At 53.9% G+C, this 22,493-nt stretch overlaps 1 protein-coding gene across 1 annotated transcript in view; it reads left to right on the top strand.

Annotated features, from left to right (window-relative positions):
- The window catches only part of LOC139252348 (netrin-G1-like), an 87,155-nt gene that overhangs the window by 13,217 nt on the left and 51,445 nt on the right, over positions 1 to 22,493 (top strand). Inside the window, exons 3-7 of the mRNA XM_070873349.1 lie at positions 5,369 to 6,012; positions 8,611 to 8,783; positions 10,251 to 10,280; positions 12,201 to 12,266; positions 13,191 to 13,358. Of these exons, the coding sequence (XP_070729450.1) occupies positions 5,369 to 6,012; positions 8,611 to 8,783; positions 10,251 to 10,280; positions 12,201 to 12,266; positions 13,191 to 13,358 (1,081 nt within the window). The remainder of the gene's footprint in view (positions 1 to 5,368; positions 6,013 to 8,610; positions 8,784 to 10,250; positions 10,281 to 12,200; positions 12,267 to 13,190; positions 13,359 to 22,493) is intronic.

The raw sequence follows: 22,493 nt of genomic DNA, 5'->3' as shown, positions 1-22,493 counted from the left end.
TGACTTTCTCTGAGCAGGACTGATGGGTCGACTCACTGTCCGGGGAGATGGTCCCCGAGCTTCCCCTCGCTCTGGGCGCTGCTGCAGGCCACTGGATTCAGGAGCCTCAGGCTCTTCAAAGCCCAGGAATGTTGGTCCTTCCACCACGGTGGTGTCCCCACTCGATGCAACTGATGGAGGGTCCCACACAGGCACCACACTTTCCTCACCTTCCTCATCATCTTCCCCGTCAGTTGAAGTGGACGGCGTTTACTGTCAAGGGTCAAGGATCTCACAGAAATGCCAAAGGGCATTCACATACCGTCACGGTCCACAGGGGGTGCTGCTTCTCCGTCCACTACCGCACCAACTGGTGTGCCCATGGGGATGGACACTCGCTCCTCCACCTCACTGAGGGCTTGTATGTCAGGCTCCCCTCCACCGGTGCACTGCTGCTCTCTCCTGTTGTGAGCTAGTTTCACCTGTAGTAAGAAGCACAAGAAGGTGTGAGTGAGTGTGCAGCTCATCGTGTGCCACATGTGCCTTCCATAGTTGAATAGTTGCTGCTGTGTGGATGTGTGTAAACGTCCATTTGAATCTGCGTGGCTGCTCACAGTGCATGTGTGAACGGTGGGATGAGGTGAGAAGGACCTCAGATTAGGGATGAGGCTGAAGTCTTGTGAAAGGGTAGTGTGAGGAGGGGTGAGGCTGAGTAGGGAACAAGAAGGTGAGCGAGGTTTGGATGGGCCGGGCATGGCTGGTGACCTGAGCTTGAACCTTTATGGTGCCTTCACCAACAAAGACCACGGCCTGGGACACACAGTGACGGAGCAGTCGGAGGTCAGTTGTAGCGCTGGGGCATGGTGCTGTTAATTATGTCCCGAGGACACGGCAATTCAGGAGCACGTCACATCTGCACCGTTCCATTATTCATTTATACTTTACACAGCTTTAGGATTGTGGTACTAATGTTACTCCATTCCTTCTACATCGAGTATTAAAAATAACCAATCCAATATGCGGCTTGAGTCACTGCCTTTAGTCGATGCTGTGACAATTATAGATTCATTAATCTCTATGATCTCTGTATATTGCCGCGCTCTCCATCTTTATCACACGCATTAGTTTTATTGATTGCTGCAACAGCCACTTTCTGATTATTTGGAAAAAGATGTCGGGCTGATTCTGTTTTGCCAATGTCAGGCAGAGTCCCAGTGTGTCTGATCCACAGGATGCACTGCAGCAACTCGCCAAGGCTTCTTCAGCAGCACCTCCCAAATCTGCCACCTCCAGCACCTAGAAGGACGAGGGCAGCAGGTGCCTGGGAATACCATCACCTCCAAGTTCCCCTCGAGTCACACAGTGTCCCGGCTTAGAATCACAGCATCATAGAATGATATAGCACAGAAGGAGTCCATTCGGCCCATTGTGCCTGTGCTGGCTCTTTGAAAGTGTTACCCAATTAACCCCACTCCCCGCTCTTTCACCACAGCTCTGTAAATCTTTCCCCTTCAAGTATTTCTCCAATTCCCGATTGAATCTGCTGCCATCGCCCTTTCAGGCAGCGCATTCCAGATCACAACATGTGGAGCTGCCGCTGTGTCCATCGCTGCTTCACCGCGGAAGTTCAATGAGCTGAAGTGACCCCAAGGGAGCCCTGCCACCTCCGACTGCTCCCTCACAAACCAGCCTGAGGTAAAGCATCATTCGGCCCACAGGCTGGGCGAGGGTCCGACACACAGAGCCCAGGGGTAAGGCCTGAGCACAAATAAGGGATTGTTTTAACAATAGACGATAAAAAGACAAGTTCCCGTCAATCATTCCGCTCACAAAACTTTTGTCGTTTCTCTCTCTCTAACCCAAACAGACAGCTGCAGTGAGACTCATTTTCCCATCTCTAGAGGTCAGAGGTCGGAGATTCTTTCACTGAACATGAACTTTGGAAAATCTAAACAAAGAAAACGTCCAAAATGTTGTCATGTCAGCTCCCTGGTCTCCTTGCAGTCCATTTTATTTTGCTCAAAACGATTCCCAAGGATGATTGGGGGACTGAGAGGATCTAACTATGGGGAAAGGCTGAACAGGCTGGGGCTCGTTCCTGGTCCCAGGGATGTGGGACTTCAGTTGCAGGGAAAGACTGGAGAAGCTGGGATTGTTCTCCTTACAGCAGAGAAGGTTAAGGGGAGATTTCATACAGGTGTTCATGGTCATGAGGGGTTTAGACAGAGTAGATAGAGAGAAACTGTTCCCATTGACGGAAGGCTCAAGAACCAGAGGACACATATTGAAGGTGATTGACAAAAGAACCAAAGGCGACATGAGGAAAATTGTTTTTGCGCAGCGAGTGGTTAGGATCTGGAATGCACTGCCTGAAAGGGTGGTGGAGGCAGAGCCCAGCGGGAGAATTGTGTCCAATTCTGGGCACCACACTGTAGGAAGGATGTCAAGGCCTTGGAGAGGGAGCAGACGAGATTTACTGGAATGGTCCCAGAGATGAGGGACTTCAGTTATGTGGAGACTCTGGAGAAACTGGGATTTTCTCCTCAGAGCAGAGAAGGTTAAGGGGAGATGAGGAGACCCCACTTTCTACCTTCTGACACTCTGAATAGCTGCCCTTTACCCCTACTCTCTGCTTTATGTCCTGAAGCCAGCGAGCTATCCATTCTGCTACTGGCTCCCTGACTCTGCATTCTCTGACCTTATTCATTAGTCTATTATGTGGTCCCTTATCGAAGCTCTTTTGGAAATCTGGATAAATTACATCGACTGCATTACCCTTGTCTGCTCTCTCTGTTACCTCTTCAGAGAATGCAATGAGGTTGGTCAAGCAAGACTTTCCCTTTTGAACTCCATGCTGACTATTCATTATTATACTTTTGCTCTCTAAATGTTCTTCTATATTCTCCTTTAGTAAGGATTCCATTATTTCTCCTACCACCGATATTAAGTTGACGGGTTTACAGTTCTCTGGACATGTTCTATCTCCCTTCTTAAATATAAGTATTACGTTAGCTATCTTCCAGTCCTCGGGTATGACACCTTTTTCTAACTAATTATTAAATATGTGCCTCTGCTATTTCTTCCCCAGATTCATTTAAAAAGCACAACGTGTTCCGTCCACACCTGGGGTTTTCTTTAACCCGTGCTGTACCTGCCCTGGGCGTGTTTGATGGTACAGTGTAGAGGGAGTTTTATTCTGCATCTAACCCATGCTGTACGTGCCCTGGGAGTGTTTGATGGGACAGTGTAGAGCAGCGAACCCGGGGACTGGGAGAAATTTAGAACTCAGCAGAGGAGGACAAAGGGTTTGATTAGGGCATGGAAAATGGAGTACGAGATGAAGCTTGCAGGGAACATCAAGACGGATTGCAAAAATTTCTATCGATAAGTAAAGAGAAAAAGGTTAGTAAAGACAAACGTAGGTCCCCTGCAGTCAGAATCAGGGGAAGTCATAACGGGGAACAAAGAAATAGCGGACCAATTGAACAAGTACTTTGGTTCGGTATTCACTAAGGAGGACACAAACAATGTTCCGGATATAAAAGGGGTCAGAGGGTCGAGTAAGGAGGAGGAATCGAGGGAAATCCTTATCAGTCGGGAAATTGTGTTGGGGAAATTGATGGGATTGAAGGCCGATAAATCCCCAGGGCCTGATGGGGATCAAGGGGTATGGCGAGAAAGCAGGAATGGGGTACTGAAGTTGCATGTTCAGCCATGAACTCATTGAATGGCGGTGCAGGCTAGAAGGGCTGAATGGCCTACTCCTGCACCTATTTTCTATGTCTATGTCTATGACTAAGGAGGTTGCCTTGGAAATAGCGGGTGCATTGACAGTCACATTCCATTGACTCTGGATCAGTTCCTATAGAGTGGAGGGTAGCCAATGTAACCCCACTTTTTAAAAAAGGAGGGAGAGAGAAAACAGGGAATTATAGACCGGTCAGCCTGACATCGGTTGTGGGTAAAATTATGGAATCAATTATTAAGGATGTCATAGCAGTGCATTTGGAAAAAGGTGACATGATAGGTCCAAGTCAGCATGGATTTGTGAAAGGGAATTCATGCTTGACAAATCTTCTGGAATTTTTAGAGGATGTTTCCAAAAGGGAGAACCATTTGATGTGGTATATTTGGACTTTCAGAAGGCTTTCGACAAGGTCCCACACAAGAGATTAATGTGCAAAGTTAAAGCACATGGGATTGGGGGTAGTGTGCTGACATGGATTGAGAACTGGTTGTCAGACAGGAAGCAAAGAGTAGGAGTAAATGGGGACTTTTCAGAATGGCAGGCAGTGACTAGTGGGGTACCGCAAGGATCTGTGCTGGGGCCCCAGCTGTTTACACTGTACATTAATGATTTAGACGAGGGGATTAAATGAAGCATCTCCAAATTTGCGGATGACACGAAGTTGGGTGGCAGTGTGAGCTGCGAGGAGGATGCTATTATGCTGCAGAGCGACTTGGATAGGTTAGGTGAGTGGGCAAATGCATGGCAGATGAAGTATAATGTGGATAAATGTGAGGTTATCCACTTTGGTGGTAAAAACAGAGAGACAGACTATTATCTGAATGGTGACAGATTAGGAAAAGGGGAGGTGCAACAAGACCTGGGTGTCATGGTACATCAGTCATTGAAGGTTGACATGCAGTACAGCAGGTGGTTAAGAAAGCAAATGGCATGTTGGCCTTCATAGCGAGGGGATTTGAGTACAGGGGCAGGGAGGTGTTGTTGCAGTTGTACAGGGCCTTGCTGAGGTCACACCTGGAGTATTGTGTACAGTTTTGGTCTCCAAACCTGAGGAAGGACATTCTTGCTATTGAGGGAGTGCAACGAAGGTTCACCAGACTGATTCCCGGGATGGCGGGACTGACCTATCAAGAAAGACTGGATCAACTGGGCTTGTATTCACTGGAGTTCAGAAGAATGAGAGGGGACCTCATAGAAATGTTTAAAATTCTGATGGGGTTAGACAGGTTAGATGCAGGAAGAATGTTCCCAATGTTGGGGAAGTCCAGAACCAGGGGACACAGTCTAAGGATAAGGGGTAAGCCATTTAGGACCGAGATGAGGAGAAACTTCTTCACCCAGAGAGTGGTGAACCTGTGGAATTCTCTGCCACAGAAAGTTGTTGAGGCCAATTCACTAAATATATTCAAAAAGGAGTTAGATGAAGTCCTTACTACTAGGGGGATCAAGCGGTATGGTGAGAAAGCAGGAATGGGGTACTGAAGTTGCATGTTCAGCCATGAACTCATTGAATGGCGGTGCAGGCTCAAAGGGCCGAATGGTCTACTCCTGCACCTATTTTCCATGTTTCTATTTTTCTATGTTTCTATCACACTCACTCACTCAAACACATAACCTGTGTTGTTCCGTCTCTGTTTCCAGGAGAACCCGTACATGTGCAACAACGAGTGTGATGCTCACACGCCCGAGCTCGCACACCCGCCCGAGCTGATGCTGGATGATGAGGGGCGGATTCCCAACACCTTTTGGCAAAGCGTCTCCTGGAGGAGTTTCCCCGAGCCCCTCCTGATCAATATCACTCTGTCCTGGGGCAAGACCATCGAGCTGACCGAGGACATAGTCATCACCTTCGAGTCGGGCCGGCCGGAGCAGATGGTCCTGGAGAAGTCTCTGGACCACGGCCGTACGTGGCAACCCTACCAGTTCTACACGGCCGACTGCCTCACCTCCTTCGGGATGGAGCCGAGAAGCGCCCGGGATCTGAGCCCGGCCTCAGTGCTGGATATCATCTGCATGGAGGAGTATTCCAGGGGCTACGTGTGGAAGGTGGACAAGATGGTCCGCTTCGAGATCCAGGAGCGTTTTGCCCTGTTCGGGGGGCCCGGTCTCCAGGACATGGCCTCGCTGTACGGCCAGCTGGACACCACCAAGGACCTGAGGGACTTCTTCACCCTGACCGACCTGCGGGTCAGGCTGCTCCGGCCGGCCACTGGGGCCACCAGTGTTGACCAGCACAACCACTCCAAATACTTCTACGCCATCTCCAACCTGGACATTCGCGGCCGGTGAGAGCTCCCCGCCCCTTCTGGCCAGAGTCGCAGACCCCACACTTCACACCCAGGGGGCGCCGTGTCAGGCCAACATCTGGGGCACTCACAAACCCAACATTTGGGGGTAACGCACGGGGCCAACATCTGGATGGGCACTCAGGGTCAACATCGGGGGGCACTCACAGGGCCAACATCTGGGGGTAACGCATGGGGCCAACATCTGGATGGGCACTCACAGGGTCAACATCGGGGGGCACTCATAGGGCCAACATCTGGGGGCCGTCAACAGGACAACATCTGGGGAACACTCTATCAAGGCCAACAGCTGGGGCACTCTATCAAGGCAACAACTGGGGAACTCTATCAGGGGCAACATCTGGGGGATATTCTCAGTCTATCATCTTGGTGATACTCCATCAGGGTAAATATCTGGTGTTCCCTATCAGAGTTAACATTTGGGATACTCTATCAGGTATAACATCTGGCATGACACTCAATCAGTTATTATCTGGAGGGCACTATATCGGAGTTAACATCTGGCACACAATCTCAATGAACATCTGAAGGTCAGTCTATCAGGGCCAACATCTAATTACGAGGAGAGATTACATAAACTAGGTTTGTGTTCCCGAGAATTTAGAAGGTGTTTTGATAAGTTTTCAAAATATTAAGGGGAACTGAAAGGTTAGATAGAGAGAAACTATTTCCCTGGTTGGGGATTCTTGGAGTAGGGGCATAATCTATAAATTAGAGCCAGACCTTTCAGGGGTCAAATTAGGAAACACTTCTACACACAAAGGTTGGTCGAAGTTTGGAATTCTTTTCCACAAATGGCAGTTGATGTTAGATCAATTGTTAATTTTAAATCTGAGATTAATAGATTTTATTAACCAATGGTATTGAGGGATGTGGGGCAAAGGCGGGTGAATGGAGTTCGGTCACAGATCAGCCATGTTCCCATTGAATGGCGGAGCAGGCTCGAGGGGCCGAATGGCCTCCTTCTTTTCCTATGTGAGCGCTGGGTAACTGGGGAGGTTTGACGTGATCCAGAGAGTGAGAAGATCACACAACACAGGGGGAGGCCATTCAGACCATCGGGCCTGTGCCGGCACTTTGAAAGAGATATCCAATTAGTCCCACTCCCAACTCTTTTCCCATAGCCCTGCAAATATTTCCCTTGAAGTATTTATCCAATTCCCTTCTGAAAGTTCCGATTGAATCTGCTCCCACCGCCCTTTCAGGCAGCGCATTCCAGATCAAACTCTCCTTATCTCCCCTCTGGGTCTTCTACCAATTACCTTCAACCTTTGACCTCTGGTCCCCGACCCTACTGCCACTGGAAACAGTTGCTCATTATTTACTCGATCCAAGTCCTTCCTGATTCGATGACTGATTGTGACTGAAGGCTTCCTTCGTGTTGGATCTATATTCAGTCTGGGTCAGTGAGTTCCCATTCTCCCATCACACAATCTCCAGGGCTCGGAGCCATTCCCTCATTATTCCACACTCAGCTTCTGGGAGGCTCGTTCCAGCTTTTAGCCGAGGACAATCTTCAGACACTAATTGGAGAACAGGAGCAGTAAAATGTTTACGCTGCCGTTAATGTGACTCCAAGGAACTGTCTGGGTATCTGCTTAGTTCAGCATACAGTGCCCAGAACTGACAATTTGCTGAATGTGCAACATACAATCTGCGGATTGTGAAGCTTCACCCTCTCAGTGAGTTAAACAGCGGCTCGATGCTGTTAGCACAGAGTCACCGAGACCAGCGTTCTCACGCTTCACGGTACAGAGACCGTCACAGCACTTTGTGCCTTTCCAAATCGCATTTCCTGAACAACAACAACAACAAAATCTCATCCTTGTCTAAAAATCCCTCCATGGCCTCTCCCCCTCCCTATCTCTGTAACCTCCTCCCACGCTACAGCCCTCCAAGATCTCTGCTGTCCTCCAACACCAGGAACAGCACTCCGAGGTCGCTGCTCTCCTCCACCACAGGCCTCTTGTCCATCCCCCACTCCCTTCGCCCCTCCATTGGTGGCCGTGCCTTCAGCTGCCTGGGCCCTAAGCTCTGGAATCCCCTCCCTAAACATATCCACTTCTCAACCTCTCTATTCTCCCTTAAGACGCTCCTGAAAACTGACCTCTCAGACTAAGTTTTTGGTCACCTGTCCAAATATCTCCTTAAGTGGCTCGGTGTCAGTTTATCTGATTTACGCTCCTGTGAAGCACCTTGGGACGTTTTACAAGTTAAATGCGCGATATAAATTCAAGTTGTTGTTCCAGGTTTTATTGTTGTTGTTGTAAAGAAATAACTTGTGAGAGGCGCTCTATAAATGCAAGCTCTTCCTTTGAGGGGCCTGGAAGGCCGGAGCTGATCAGAAACTCTCTCCTAACGTGTTCTTGTTGCTGCCCAGAATCTGATCGTCAATCAGCGGAAACACACCCAGAAACTGACCCGCCGCCTGGGTTGAAAGGCAGTAAGTGGGAGAAAAATGTTGCTGTTTGCAGAGCGAAGCTGGGAAAGGGAGAGCAGACTCGCGGAGCGGCCAGTCCCCAGTCTAACCCGGCTGCTCAGCTTATTTGAAACCAGCTTGCTATTGTTTTTTGCCAGGTGTAAGTGCAATCTTCACGCCAACAACTGTATCTGGGAGAAGGGGAAGCTGAGTTGCGAGTGTGAGCACAACACCACGGGGCCGGACTGCGGGAGATGCAAGAAAGGCTTTCAAGGCCGAGCGTGGACAGCAGGCTCGTACCTCCCAATCCCCAAAGGGACGGCCAATGTCTGTGAGTAACCAGAGCTGCTCCAGCCCGGCTCAGTGCCGGCACCAGATTCCCTTCACATTTCATTCTCAGCCCAACTCCCGGCAACGCACCGACTCCAAAATACAACCCACCCATCTTTGTCATTGTGTTCATGTGGGAACAGAGACTCACAGCGGGAGATTGGACAGAGCCAGGGACAGAGATAGGGTCCGTGCCCACAGCTCCACACTGAGCCGGGGGGAGGGAGAGAGAGGGAGAGGGGAGAGAGCAGGGCAGAGGGAGGGAGCGAAAAAGGGGGGAGAAAGAGAGACAGAGACAGAGAAAGAGAGAAGCAAAGAATGAAAGAGAGAACAAACAAAAAGAAAGAGAAAGTGGGAAACAGAGACATAGAGAAAGTGATAAAGAGGGAGAGAGAGAAGCAGAGAAAGTAAGTTAGAATGAGAGACGGAAAGTAAGAGAGAGGGAAAGAGAGAGAAAAGGAATGTGAGAGAAAGAATTAGAGATATAGCGAAGAAAAAAAATAATGAAAGAAAGAAAGATTATCCAATTAGTCCCACTCCCCGCTCTTTCCCCATGGACCTGCAAATGTTGCCTTTTCAAGTATTTATCCAACTCCCTTTTGAAAGTTATGATTAAATCTGCTCCCACCGCCCTTTCAGGCAGCGCATTCCAGAGCACAACAACTCGCTGCTAAAAATAATCCTCATCTCCCTCTGGGTCTTTGGCCAATCACCTTCAATCTGTGTCCTTGGGTTACCCACCCTCCTGCCCCTGCAAACAGTTTCTCCTTATTCACTCCATCAAAACCCTTCCTCATTTTGAAGCCCTCTATCAATGTAATGTCGGGGTCAGTGAGCGAGGGGGATCGCTGGCATTATGTAGAGGGTGAGGTTGTAATAGCCGCAGGGGTTGAATTTGCTGAAACCTCACTCCGGACACCCACACATACAGAGCCAGCAGTGAGGTGCAGACTGATGTGAGAATGGAATGTTCACAGCTGGATGAACATCTGGGGAACAGCTGGGGAAGGTTAGAGGAGAATCAGCCTCTGTGTAATCAGTATCTGAAGCAGATCAGGAAGTGAAGGTTGTGAGGGATATTTGTGGCCTGCTGTGTGTGGAATGTCCCGAGATCAATATCCAGATAGTGAGCTGACTGGGCAGTGGGGGAGGGGTGTGTGTGACCACTGATGCCCTTACGTATTAACTCTGCGTACTTACACACTAATCGCACGTAGTGGGAGCGTCCCCACGTACTACTCTCACACTCACCTTACGGGAGCTCTTTAGCAACTCTACCTGGTCTCACACAGGGCTGGTGTGAGCGCTCAGAGGATGCAGCACGCCAATCCCCCATCAGTTCCTTGTTCGTGAGTTTGAGTGACGTCGATCTGATGAACACTCCGTGTGATGGGTTGTGTTAATGTGTTTATCGATAAAGATTGTTAATCAGATGTCTCTCTAACTCTGTTTCCATTTCCCTCTCCAGGCCTCCCTGACCCCTCCGTGGCGAGTGGCCGTAAGTAGAACCTATGCTCTCTGACCTGTGACTTGCTGACCCAGAGCTCATTTCTGTATCGGGAATGATCCGATTCCCTCAAACCTCCCTTGTCGCTCAGTGAGCGAGGAACAGGTGTAGGTGTGAGCAGGGATTGAGTGTGAGCAGGGGCTGAGTGTGAACAGATGAAAGTGTGAGGCAGATTAGGTATGAACAGGGCTGGGATCAGGAGTCTGCTTGCCTGTGTATCTATGCAGTAAAGTATAATCTCCTCGAGCAGTGCAGCAGATATAAAGCAGGGAAGATGTAATCTGTACGACGGACATCTTAGCTGAGACGAAAATGCTTCTCACTGTGTCTCAGTGAGAACGTTCAGTGGGAAGTGGAGGGAAGATTTGTAGAAATCCATTTGGTGGTTGAGGCCAAGATCAATGGGGACGTGTTGTAATCCCGTTATCCCATATGCAGGAATGGGAACTAGGTGAGTGTCTCGGCCTCAATCTGTTCCCCTTTGTTCCTGGATCTTACATCAACTTGTTCCCGTTTATTTAACCCTTCACATGCTGTCCATGTCATTCCAAACCATCCGCCATATCGCAACCCTGAACCAACACCCAGACTGACCGGGAGCAGAGTGACCATAACTCCCCACACTGACCAGGAGTGACCATAACTCCCCACACTGACCGGGAGTGACCATAACTCCCCACACTGACCGGGAGTGACCATAACTCCCCACACTGACCGGGAGTGACCATAACTCCCCACACTGACCGGGAGTGACCATAACTCCCCACAGTGACCGGGAGTGACCATAACTCCCCACACTGACCGGGAGTGATCATAACTCTCCACACTGACTGGGAGTGACCATAACTCTCCACACTGACCGGGAGTGACCATAGCTCTCTGATCAGGAGTGACCATAACTCCCCACACTGACCAGGAGTGACCATAACTCCCCACACTGACCGGGAGTGACCATAACTCCCCACACTGACCAGGAGTGACCATAACTCTCCACACTGACCGGGAGTGACCAAAACGCCCCACACTGACCAGGAGTGACCATAACCCACCACACTGACCGAGACTGGGGGTCTATGAAACGTTACATTTTGACCCCAAACCTGCTCCTTTGCTACCCAGGTACAAACCCTCAATATACCGTAATCCCACAATAACAGCCTGTCACGGCCTCACCCCATTTAATCATCTCTCCGCGGACCAGATTCCCACTAATTATCCATCGATCCGGTTTGATTGACAGCCGGGCAGTGAGTAGACCCGGGGAAGTGATTGATTGATCCGACATTGGCTCCCGGTCCAGCAACGCCTCCAATTTATAATTCTCAACCTCGCGTTCAAATCCCTCTGTGGCCCCACCCCTCCCTATCAGTAAAGCCTCACACTCTACAGCCCTCCCTATCTCTATAACCCCCTCACACCCTACACCCCTCCCTATCGCTGTAACCTCCTCCCACCCTACACCCCTCCCTATCTCTATAACCCCCTCCCACCCTACAACCCTCCCTATCTCTATTACCCCCTCCCACCCTACAACCCTCCCTATCTCTGCAACCTTCTCCATCCCTAACGCCTTCCCAAGCCTCCAGCTGCCTGGGCCCGAAGCTCTGGAATTCCCTCCCTAAACGTCTCCGCACCACCTCTCTCTGCTCCTTTAAGAATCTCCTTAAAACCTACCACTTTGACCGAGCTTTTGGTCACCTGTCCTAATATCTCCTCCCGAGTCTCGGTGTGAGTTTCTGTCTGATTGGCGGTGTAGCGGAGATGGAAATGTCTGTTTGCTTGTCTCTCGGATACTCCTGCCATCCTGGACAGTGTCCACTCGATGTGTGTGCGTACAGTACAGATGTTCTGTTCAGAACGCGTGTTCTCCAGCTGGGATTAATAATTGCTGATTTCTCCTGACACATGCAGCTGACCCAAAGCTCGGTCGCACACGGCCAAGAATCTCATCACTAGAGGTCACGACCCCAGAGCAAGGTAGGAGCTCTCAAACACCGCGACTGGCTCAGAGCACATGAGAAAGCAAGGATTTGCATTTATATATTGTTCCTTCAGGACTGCCCCTCCGGCAGGGCAGCAATCCCTCAGTACTGCCCCTCAAACAGTGCAGTGTTCCCTCAGTACTGTCCCTCCGACAGTGCAGCACTCCCTCAGTACTGTCCCTCTGGCAGTGCAGCAGTCTTTCAGTACGACCACTCCGGCAGTGCAGCAATCCCTCAGTAATGCCCCTCGCACAGTGAAGCAATCCCTCAGTACTCCCCCTCACACAGTGCAGCACTCCCTCAGTACTCCCCCTCACACAGTGCAGCACTCCCTCAGTACTGCCCCTCCATCAGTGCAGCAATTCCTCAGGACTGCCCATTCGACAGTGCAGCGCTCTCTCAGTACTACCCCTCCGACAGTGCAGCACTCACTCAGTACTGCCCCTCCGACAGCACAGTGCACCCTCAGAACTGCCCCTCCGACACTGCAGCGTTCCCTCAGAACTTCCCTTCCGACAGTGCACCACTCCCTCAGTACTGCACTGGGAGCGTCAGTCTGGATTATGGGCTCAAATCTCTGGAATGGGACTTGAACCGATGATCTTCTGACTCCGAGGCGAACGTGCTGCCCACTGAGCCACAGTTGAAAGGCCCCTAACTTGGCAGTGCTGTGTAAAACCCGGCACAGAATCTATAAACCTGGGATTGGGACCATCCATTGCCATCTGCCTGATTCAATGCAAACCGTAACTAGCCAGGAATCTGATGTTTTCCCCTCACGGCTAAAAGCCTCAGTGTTCCCTCCCTCCCTCCCATTCCAGCCATTTCCTCCCCACCTCTCATTCCTGCAGCATGTGACCCTCTCACAGTCTGCAAACTGCCTGTGTCCCGTCTACACTCTCTGTCTTTTCCCTGCAAGCCTGCGAATGCTTCGGCCATTCGAACCGGTGCAGTTACCTCGAGCTGCTCACCACCGCCATTTGCGTGAGCTGTAAGCACAACACTAGAGGCCGACACTGCCAGTTATGTCGGCTGGGCTACCACCGAAACCCTTCAGCACAGCTGGACCACCACAACGTTTGCCGAGGTCATTTCCTGTTACAATCTCTGCTCTCTCCTTCTTTCACCCTTCTGCTTTCAGCCCAAAACAAGATAAAGAAACAAAGAAAATACCTTCAACAGGGCTGAGCAACGCGCGTCGGAAATCAGCCCCTCTTTCCCCAGTGACCAGCCTCAATCCAACCTTTCCCCAGTGACTAGACCCCGACTCAACCTTTCCCCAGTAACTAGACCCCGACTCAACCTTTCCCCAGTGACTGGACCTCGACTCAACCTTTTCCCAGTGACTAGGCCCCGACCCAACCTTTCCTCAGTGACTGGGCCCTGACCCAACCTTTCCCCTGTGACCAGACCCCGATCCAACCTTTCCCCTGTGACTAGACCCCGACCCAACCTTTCCCCACTGAATAGACCTCGACTCAACCTTTCCCCAGTGACTAGACCTCGACTCAACCTTTCCCCAGTGACTAGGCCCTGACCCAACCTTTCCCCAGTGACTGGGCCCTGACCCAATCTTTCCCATGTGATTTGGCCCCGACTCAACCTTTCCCAAATGACTCGGCCCCGACCCAACCTTTCCCCAGTGACTAGGCCCCGACCTAACCTTTCCCCAATGAGTAGACCCCGACCCAACCTTTCCCCTGTGACTAGACCCCAACCCAACCTTTCCCCAGTGACTAGGCCCCGACCCAACCTTTCCTCAATGAGTAGACCCCGACCCAACCTTTCCCCAGTGACTAGACCGCGACTCAACCTTTCCCCATTGACTAGACCCCGACCCAACCGTTCCCCAGTGACTAGACCCCGACCCAACCTTTCCCCAGTGACTAGACCCCCGACCCAACCTTTCCCCAGTGACTAGACCCCGACCCAAACTTTCCCCTGTGACTAGACCCCCGACCCAACCTTTCCCCAGTGACTAGACCCTGACCCAACCGTTCCCCAGTGACTAGACCCCGACCCAACCTTTCCCCAGTGACTAGACCCCGACCCAACCTTTCCCAGTGACTAGGCCCCGACTCAATCTTTCCCCAGTGATGAGACCCCGACCCAACCTTTCCCCAGTGACTGGGCCCCGACCCAACCTTTCCCCAGAGACTAGGCCCCGACCCAAACTTTCCCCAGTGACGAGACCCCGATCCAACATTTCCCCAGTGACTGGGCACCGACCCAACCTTTCCCCAGTGACTGGGCCCCGAGCCAACCTTTCCCCAGTGACTAGACCCCGACCCAACCTTTCCCCAGTGACTAGACCCCGACCCAACCTTTCCCCAGTGACTAGACCCCGACCCAACCTTTCCCCAGAGACTAGGCCCTGACTCAAACTTTCCCCAGAGACTAGGCCCCGACCCAGCCTTTCCCCAGTGACTAGACCCCAACCCAACCTTTCCCCAGTGACTAGACCCCGACCCAACCTTTCCCCAGTGACTAGACCCCGACCCAACCTTTCCCCAGTGACTAGACCCCGACCCAACCTTTCCCCAGTGACTAGACCCCAACCCAACCTTTCCCCAGTGACTAGACCCCGACCCAACCTTTCCCCAGTGACTAGACCCCGACCCAACCTTTCCCCAGTGACTAGACCCCGACCCAACATTTCCCCAGTGACTGGGCCCCGACCCAACCTTTCCCCAGAGACTAGGCCCCGATCCAACCTTTACCCAGTGACTAGACCCCGACCCAACCTTTCCCCAGTGAATGGACCCCGACCCAACCTTTCCCCAGTGACTAGACCCCGACCCAACCTTTCCCCAGTGACTCGGCCCCGACCCAACCTTTCCCCAGTGACTAGACCCCGACCCAAACTTTCCCCTGTGACTAGAACCCCGACCAAACCTTTCCCCAGTGACTAGACCCCGACCCAACCTTTCCCCAGTGACTAGACCCCGACCCAACCTTTCCCCAGTGACTAGACCCCGACCCAAGCTTTCCCCAGTGACTAGGCCCCGACTCAATCTTTCCCCAGTGACTAGACCCCGACCCAACCTTTCCCCAGTTACTGGGCCCCGACCCAACCTTTCCCCAGAGACTAGACTCCAACCCAACCTTTCCCCAGTGACTAGACCCCGACCCAAGCTTTCCCCAGTGACTAGGCCCCGACTCAATCTTTCCCCAGTGACTAGACCCCGACCCAACATTTCCCCAGTGACTGGGCCCCGACCCAACCTTTCCCCAGAGACTAGGCCCCGATCCAACCTTTACCCAGTGACTAGACCCCGACCCAACCTTTCCCCAGTGACTAGACCCCGACCCAACCTTTCCCCAGTGACTAGACCCCGAGCCAACCTTTCCCCAGTGACTGGGCCCCGACCCAACCTTTCCCCAGTGACTAGACCCCGACCCAACCTTTCCCCAGTGACTAGACCCCAACCCAACCTTTCCCCAGTGACTAGACCCCGACCCAACCTTTCCCCAGTGACTAGACCCCGACCCAACCTTTCCCCAGTGACTAGACCCCGACCCAACCTTTCCCCAGTGACTAGACCCCAACCCAACCTTTCCCCAGTGACTAGACCCCGACCCAACCTTTCCCCAGTGACTAGACCCCGACCCAACCTTTCCCCAGTGACTAGACCCCGACCCAACATTTCCCCAGTGACTGGGCCCCGACCCAACCTTTCCCCAGAGACTAGGCCCCGATCCAACCTTTACCCAGTGACTAGACCCCGACCCAACCTTTCCCCAGTGAATGGACCCCGACCCAACCTTTCCCCAGTGACTAGACCCCGACCCAACCTTTCCCCAGTGACTCGGCCCCGACCCAACCTTTCCCCAGTGACTAGACCCCGACCCAAACTTTCCCCTGTGACTAGAACCCCGACCAAACCTTTCCCCAGTGACTAGACCCCGACCCAACCTTTCCCCAGTGACTAGACCCCGACCCAACCTTTCCCCAGTGACTAGACCCCGACCCAAGCTTTCCCCAGTGACTAGGCCCCGACTCAATCTTTCCCCAGTGACTAGACCCCGACCCAACCTTTCCCCAGTTACTGGGCCCCGACCCAACCTTTCCCCAGAGACTAGACTCCAACCCAACCTTTCCCCAGTGACTAGACCCCGACCCAAGCTTTCCCCAGTGACTAGGCCCCGACTCAATCTTTCCCCAGTGACTAGACCCCGACCCAACATTTCCCCAGTGACTGGGCCCCGACCCAACCTTTCCCCAGAGACTAGGCCCCGATCCAACCTTTACCCAGTGACTAGACCCCGACCCAACCTTTCCCCAGTGACTAGACCCCGACCCAACCTTTCCCCAGTGACTAGACCCCGAGCCAACCTTTCCCCAGTGACTGGGCCCCGACCCAACCTTTCCCCAGTGACTAGACCCCGACCCAACCTTTCCCCAGTGACTAGACCCCGACCCAACCTTTCCCCAGTGACTAGGCCCCGACTCAACCTTTCCCCAGTGAATGGACCCCGACCCAACCTTTCCCCAGTGACTAGACCCCGACCCAAACTTTCCCCTGTGACTAGAACCCCGACCAAACCTTTCCCCAGTGACTAGACCCCGACCCAACCTTTCCCCAGTGACTAGACCCCGACCCAACCTTTCCCCAGTGACTAGACCCCGACCCAAGCTTTCCCCAGTGACTAGGCCCCGACTCAATCTTTCCCCAGTGACTAGACCCCGACCCAACCTTTCCCCAGTTACTGGGCCCCGACCCAACCTTTCCCCAGAGACTAGACTCCAACCCAACCTTTCCCCAGTGACTAGACCCCGACCCAACATTTCCCCAGTGACTGGGCCCCGACCCAACCTTTCCCCAGAGACTAGGCCCCGATCCAACCTTTACCCAGTGACTAGACCCCGACCCAACCTTTCCCCAGTGACTAGACCCCGACCCAACCTTTCCCCAGTGACTAGACCCCGAGCCAACCTTTCCCCAGTGACTGGGCCCCGACCCAACCTTTCCCCAGTGACTAGACCCCGACCCAACCTTTCCCCAGTGACTAGGCCCCGACTCAACCTTTCCCCAGTGACTAGGCCCCGACCCAACCTTTCCCCATTGACTGGACCCCGACCCAACCTTTCCCCAGTGACTAGACCCTGACCCAACCTTTCCCCAGTGACTAGGCCCCGACCCAATCTTTCCCCAGTGACTAGACCCCGACCCAACCTTTTCCCAGTGACTAGGTCCTGACTCAACCTTTCCCCAGTGACTAGACCCCAACCCAACCTTTCCCAAGTGACTAGGCCCCGACCCAACCTTTCCTCAATGAGTAGACCCCGACCCAACCTTTCCCCAGTGACTAGACCGCGACTCAACCTTTCCCCAGTGACTAGACCCCGACCCAACCGTTCCCCAGTGACTAGACCCCGACCCAACCTTTCCCCAGTGACTAGACCCCCGAACCAGCCTTTCCCCAGTGACTAGACCCCCGACCCTACCTTTCCCCAGTGACTAGACCCTGACCCAACCTTTCCCCAGTGACTTGACCCCGACCCAACCTTTCCCAGTGACTAGGCCCCGACTCAATCTTTCCCCAGTGACGAGACCCCGACCCAACCTTTCCCCAGTCACTGGGCCCCGACCCAACCTTTCCCCAGAGACTAGGCCCCGACCCAACCTTTCCCCAGTGACGAGACCCCGATCCAACATTTCCCCAGTGACTGGGCACCGACCCAACCTTTCCCCAGAGACTAGGCCCCGAGCCAACCTTTCCCCAGTGACTAGACCCCGACCCAACCTTTCCCCAGTGACTAGACCCCGACCCAACCTTTCCCCAGTGACTAGACCCCGACCCAACCTTTCCCCAGAGACTAGGCCCCGACTCAACCTTTCCCCAGAGACTAGGCCCCGACCCAACCTTTCCCCTGTGACTAGACCCCGACACAACCTTTCCCCAGTGACTAGACCCCGACCCAACCTTTCCCCAGTAACTAGACCCCGACACAACCTTTCCCCAGTGACTAGACCCCGACCCAACCTTTCCCCAATGACTAGACACCCGGCCCAACCTTTCCCCAGTGACTAGGCCCCGACCCAACCTTTCCCCATTGACTGGACCCCGACCCAACCTTTCCCCAGTGACTAGACCCCGACCCAAGCTTTCCCCAGTGACTAGGCCCCGACTCAATCTTTCCCCAGTGACTAGACCCCCGACCCAACCTTTCCCCAGTTACTGGGCCCCGACCCAACCTTTCCCCAGAGACTAGACTCCGACCCAACCTTTCCCCAGTGACTAGACCCCGACCCAACATTTCCCCAGTGACTGGGCCCCGACCCAACCTTTCCCCAGAGACTAGGCCCCGATCCAACCTTTACCCAGTGACTAGACCCCGACCCAACCTTTCCCCAGTGACTAGACCCTGACCCAACCTTTCCCCAGTGACTAGACCCCGACCCAACCTTTCCCCAGTGACTAGGCCCCGACTCAACATTTCCCCAGTGACTAGGCCCCGACCCAACCTTTCCCCATTGACTGGACCCCGACCCAACCTTTCCCCAGTGACTAGACCCTGACCCAACCTTTCCCCAGTGACTAGGCCCCGACCCAATCTTTCCCCAGTGACTAGACCCCGACCCAACCTTTCCCCAGTGACTAGGTCCTGACTCAACCTTTCCCCAGTGACTAGACCCCAACCCAACCTTTCCCAAGTGACTAGGCCCCGACCCAACCTTTCCTCAATGAGAAGACCCCGACCCAACCTTTCCCCAGTGACTAGACCCCGACCCAACCGTTCCCCAGTGACTAGACTCCGACCCAACCTTTCCCCAGTGACTAGACCCCCGACCCAGCCTTTCCCCAGTGACTAGACCCCGACCCAAACTTTCCCCTGTGACTAGACCCCCGACCCTACCTTTCCCCAGTGACTAGACCCTGACCCAACCTTTCCCCAGTGACTACACCCCGACCCAACATTTCCCCAGTGACTTGACCCCGACCCAACCTTTCCCCAGTGACTAGGCCCCGACTCAATCTTTCCCCAGTGACGAGACCCCGACCCAACCTTTCCCCAGTGACTGGGCCCTGACCCAACCTTTCCCCAGAGACTAGGCCCCGACCCAACCTTTCCCCAGTGACGAGACCCCGATCCAACATTTCCCCAGTGACTGGGCACCGACCCAACCTTTCCCCAGAGACTAGGCCCCGAGCCAACCTTTCCCCAGTGACTAGACCCCGACCCAACCTTTCCCCAGTGACTAGACCCCGACCCAACCTTTCCCCAGTGACTAGACCCCGACCCAACCTTTCCCCAGAGACTAGGCCCCGACTCAACCTTTCCCCAGAGACTAGGCCCCGACCCAACCTTTCCCCTGTGACTAGACCCCGACACAACCTTTCCCCAGTGACTAGACCCCGACCCAACCTTTCCCCAGTAACTAGACCCCGACTCAACTTTTCCCCAGTGACTAGACCCCGACCCAACCTTTCCCCAATGACTTGACCCCAACCCAACCGTTCCCCAGTGACTGGACTCCGAACCAACCTTTCCCCAGTGACTAGACCCCGACCCAACCTTTCCCCAGTGATTAGGTCCCGACTCAACCTTTCCCCAGTGACTGGACCCCGACCCAAACTTTCCCCAATGACTTGACCCCAACCCAACCGTTCCCCAGTGACTGGACTCCGAACCAACCTTTCCCCAGTGACTAGACCCCGACCCAACCTTTCCCCAGTGATTAGGTCCCGACTCAACCTTTCCCCAGTGACTGGACCCCAACCCAACCGTTCCCCAGTGACTGGACTCCGAACCAACCTTTCCCCAGTGACTAGACCCCGACCCAACCTTTCCCCAGTGACTAGACCCCGACCCAACCTTTCCCCAGTGACTGGGCCCTGACCCAATCTTTCCCATGTGATTTTGCCCCGACTCAACCTTTCCCCAATGACTCGGCCCCGACCCAACCTTTCCCCAGTGATTAGGCCCCGACCCAACCTTTCCCCAATGAGTAGACCCCGACCCAACCTTTCCCCAGTGACTAGACCCCAACCCAACCTTTCCCCAGTGACTAGGCCCCGACCCAACATTTCCTCAATGAGTAGACCCCGACCCAACCTTTCCCCAGTGACTAGACCGCGACTCAACCTTTCCCCAGTGACTAGACCCCAACCCAACCTTTCCCCAGTGACTAGGCCCCGACCCAACCTTTCCCCAGAGACTAGGCCCCGACTCAACCTTTCCCCAGAGACTAGGCCCCGACCCAACATTTCCTCAATGAGTAGACCCCGACCCAACCTTTCCCCTGTGACTAGACCCCGACCCAACCGTTCCCCAGTGACTAGACCCCGACCCAACCTTTCCCCAGTGACTAGACCCCCGACCCAACATTTCCCCAGTGACTAGACCCCGACCCAAACTTTCCCCTGTGACTAGACCCCCGACCCAACCTTTCCCCAGTGACTAGACCCTGACCGAACCTTTCCCCAGTGACTAGACCCCGACCCAACCTTTCCCCAGTGACTAGACCCCGAGCCAACCTTTCCTAGTGACTAGGCCCCGACCCAAACGTTCCCCAGTGACTAGACCCCGACCCAACATTTCCCCAGTGACTGGGCCCCGACCCAACCTTTCCCCAGAGACTAGGCCCCGATCCAACCTTTACCCAGTGACTAGACCCCGACCCAACCTTTCCCCAGTGACAAGACCCCGACCCAACCTTTCCCCAGTGACTAGACCCCGACCCAACCTTTCCCCAGTGACTAGACCCCGACCCAACCTTTCCCCAGTGACTAGGCCCCGACCCAACCTTTCCCCTGTGACTTGGACCCGACCCAACCTTTCCCCAGTGACTCGGCCCCGACCCAACATTTCCCCAGTGACTCGGCCCCGACCCAACCTTTCCCCAGTGACTAGACCCCGACCCAAACTTTCCCCTGTGACTAGAACCCCGACCCAACCTTTCCCCAGTGACTAGACCCCGACCCAACCTTTCCCCAGTGACTAGACCCCGACCCAACCTTTCCCCAGTGACTAGACCCCGACCCAAGCTTTCCCCAGTGACTAGGCCCCGACTCAATCTTTCCCCAGTGACTAGACCCCGACCCAACCTTTCCCCAGTTACTGGGCCCCGACCCAACCTTTCCCCAGAGACTAGACTCCGACCCAACCTTTCCCCAGTGACTAGACCCCGACCCAACCTTTCCCCAGTGACTAGACCCCGACCCAACCTTTCCCCAGTGACTAGGCCCCGACTCAACCTTTCCCCAGTGACTAGGCCCCGACCCAACCTTTCCCCATTGACTGGACCCCGACCCAACCTTTCCCCAGTGACTAGACCCTGACCCAACCTTTCCCCAGTGACTAGGCCCCGACCCAATCTTTCCCCAGTGACTAGACCCCGACCCAACCTTTCCCCAGTGACTAGGTCCTGACTCAACCTTTCCCCAGTGACTAGACCCCAACCCAACCTTTCCCCAGTGACTAGGCCCCGACCCAACCTTTCCTCAATGAGTAGACCCCGACCCAACCTTTCCCCAGTGACTAGACCGCGACTCAACCTTTCCCCAGTGACTAGACCCCGACCCAACCGTTCCCCAGTGACTAGACCCCGACCCAACCTTTCCCCAGTGAGTAGACCCCCGACCCAACCTTTCCCCAGTGACGAGACCCCGACCCAACCTTTCCCCAGTGACTACACCCCGACCCAACATTTCCCCAGTGACTTGACCCCGACCCAACCTTTCCCAGTGACTAGGCCCCGACTCAATCTTTCCCCAGTGACGAGACCCCGACCCAACCTTTCCCCAGTGACTGGGCCCCGACCCAACCTTTCCCCAGAGACTAGGCCCCGACCCAACCTTTCCCCAGTGACGAGACCCCGATCCAACATTTCCCCAGTGACTGGGCACCGACCCAACCTTTCCCCAGAGACTAGGCCCCGAGCCAACCTTTCCCCAGTGACTAGACCCCGACCCAACCTTTCCCCAGTGACTAGACCCCGACCCAACCTTTCCCCAGTGACTAGACCCCGACCCAACCTTTCCCCAGAGACTAGGCCCCGACTCAACCTTTCCCCAGAGACTAGGCCCCGACCCAACCTTTCCCCTGTGACTAGACCCCGACACAACCTTTCCCCAGTGACTAGACCCCGACCCAACCTTTCCCCAATGACTAGACCCCCGGCCCAACCTTTCCCCAGTGACTAGGCCCCGACCCAACCTTTCCCCATTGACTGGACCCCGACCCAACCTTTCCCCAGTGACTTGACCCCAACCC

The sequence above is a fragment of the Pristiophorus japonicus genome, unplaced genomic scaffold (assembly GCF_044704955.1).
Source record: "Pristiophorus japonicus isolate sPriJap1 unplaced genomic scaffold, sPriJap1.hap1 HAP1_SCAFFOLD_458, whole genome shotgun sequence".
Classification (NCBI taxonomy): domain Eukaryota; kingdom Metazoa; phylum Chordata; class Chondrichthyes; family Pristiophoridae; genus Pristiophorus; species Pristiophorus japonicus.
The sequence above is the reverse complement of the archived record's forward strand: the minus strand, read 5'-3'. Positions and strand labels throughout refer to the sequence as shown.